A 2518-nucleotide genomic window follows, 5' to 3' on the forward strand; every position below is an offset into this window, starting at 1 on the left:
CATTAGGTAATCCATGTAAATATTACATATGAGTGGTATTTCTAATTACTCTCTGTCTAATACCATAGTGATTTTGCTGATGAGCAAATCCAGAATTAATCTGTTTTCAAGTAATTTGCATGTTGGATTAAAAAGTTGTAATTTCTTTATTACTCAAATGTAGTTTCTTTCAGAAAGTATTTTCTGTCTGAATGTGAAGGGTTTTTTCTTAATACATTCAAGTGGCCTGTTTAAATATGAATACCACAAACCAGAGTAGTGTTACGAATACATGTAAAAATAGGTTATAAGCATGTGGTGAATCTGAGTTACAGAAGCATTTTCTTAGGAAACTGTATCTTTTACATTTTATTTCCATTTTTTATTCTGTTCTTTCTAGTAATTTGCCTGTATCTTTCAGGATTCTACCTGCAGATTGCAAGAACTGTTAACATGTTGCACTGTTAATTTAGATCCTGGAAACACATTCTTCAATAAGGTGGAAATGTTTGGAAAAGCTCACTGTGTTTTGTTTGATATATTTATTTTGTGTAGAATTTATTTTAATAATGTAATATATTATTAAATATATATGTATATGTGTAATATGTTTTCCTAATTTGTTTTAAAAAAATCAGAAGTAGAGATGTTTGCTCCTTTTCAGTTTTCTTTAGCATCTTTGTGTTTTCACATTTTTAAAAAAAATTATTTTGTGGTTTTGTTCAGAAGACCATTCAAATATAAAATGAATTTTCCTAATTAATGTGTTAGAGCATTTGGTGCTAAGTTTTTCATTGCCAAACAGTTGAATACCACAAACACTGTAGGTGATGCACTCCCACGTTATCAAATAAATGCTCAAGGTACAGCTTATAATGTTGAAAAATAGAAAAATAAATTGACCTTGATGAAGTGTGTCTTCTTTTGTCTGTTCCCAGGAAAGTTTATTTCAGGTATTTCTACTGCTGAAATGATTAGAGTTAACAGCTTTTTCCCTCCATTTTATTTTACAGGGTCTCTTCATCTTCCTGATATATGGGGTGTACAACACAGAGGTAAGTCTGCTTGGAGTATCTCAAGGCTGACAGAGTGAATGAGAGAAATGACAGGTTTCTTATCTTGATAACTGAGGGACAAAGTTGGCTTTCCATATGAGTGTCCTACTGCCCTTCATGCTTGGACTAGCTTATATGCATCCCAGCTTACCATTAAACACAGACACCCTGAATAAAGGGACAGACTCATTTCTCATAGGCATTGACTAATATTTTACTGCTGCTTTAAGTTTTTTGAATTCCCGTTCTTTCCTTTAACACTTAGCTAAACCTGACAGTCCTAAACTTTCAAAATTTAATTTATATTTTAAAAAGAAGTTCGTTTACATGCTGTTTAAAGAAAACTATTTACATTATAGAAGGAAGTTTTTCTTACTTGACTTCAAAAATTTTGTTGGGTATAGAAATTGCATCAAATTCTATTTTTTACATTAATCGGATGTTTTCAAGATTTTAAAATCTGACCCAAGGCTTTGTAACAGTTAGGCCTATGGAAAGTACTTGATCTTTACAGGTTGAACTGTCACAAGGGGAAATATTTTGGACATATAAAGCATAAAAATCATAGGGAATTTATCCACCTTGTTGTATTACCACCATTATGTTAATGATAAAAATTAGCATTAATATGTTCATTTCCAAGTTTTTTAGCTAAAGTACCTCTGCAAATTTACATGTTAATAGAATTGGAATTCAGTAGTAAAACCCTGCAGAAATAGAAAAGGCTTTGGAAGTCAGTAGTTAGAAATAGAACAGAATTCTATGCGGATTTTATTAGCATCCTATATTAGAAAATAGTGAAAAAGGTCTCCTGATTACTTCCATTCCCCCCCCTTCCCTCAAAAAGCTATTTCAAAATAATGAAACTTTTATGTCCTTTCTGTTATGAGGACGAATTATTTCCGTACATGCCACCGAAGCAGTGAGCGTTATGAGTAGCGCGGGGTTTGTGGTAGCAGTGGGCCAAAGCAGCCCGCACCGGGGCTCCTCCGCTGGAACCGGAGGCGGGTGAGCTGGCCCTGAGGCGCCGCAGCTCGCCGGGGCCAGCCGAGCAGCTCCTGGGCCAGCAGTGGCGGCTGGCTGGAGGCTGAGGGCGGTGGCCGTGCTTCCCAGTTTGCGGGCGCTGAGGTTTTCCCGTGCGGCGTGAGCCCGCGGTGTGCAAGGGGCAGAGCTGGGATTCCATTCCTGTCTCTGGGAGGATCTCACTGCCGGGAGGGGCTTCGTAACCCGGTGGGGTCACGTGCAACCAGTGTCACCGTTCTGAGCGAAAAGTAGCAGCAGGCGCACTACAGTCTGGCCGGGTGATAAATGCTACATCGCAGCATCTCTGTCCCTGCGGGATTTCAGCGGGAGCGCACACGCCGGCTAAGCCCGGCGGCGCGGCATGTTTTAAGTGTTTCGTGTCTCCTGCGGCTGGGCAGTGATGCTGGCACAGGCGAGGCTGCACCTGTGCGTTTAACAACGGGTCGCACCTCTCGCGCGGC

General features: G+C 39.3%; 1 protein-coding gene across 1 annotated transcript in view; it reads left to right on the plus strand.

The window, feature by feature from the left end:
• The first annotated feature begins 1965 nt into the window (after positions 1–1965).
• ZNF281 (zinc finger protein 281) overlaps positions 1966–2518 on the plus strand; it is a 5245-nt gene continuing 4692 nt past the window's right edge. The window contains exon 1 of the mRNA XM_026853970.1: positions 1966–2042. Within this exon, the coding sequence (XP_026709771.1) occupies positions 1966–2042 (77 nt within the window). The remainder of the gene's footprint in view (positions 2043–2518) is intronic.

Source organism: Athene cunicularia (assembly GCF_003259725.1).
Source record: "Athene cunicularia isolate RWA chromosome 8 unlocalized genomic scaffold, athCun1 chr8_part1, whole genome shotgun sequence".
Classification (NCBI taxonomy): Eukaryota; Metazoa; Chordata; class Aves; order Strigiformes; family Strigidae; genus Athene; species Athene cunicularia.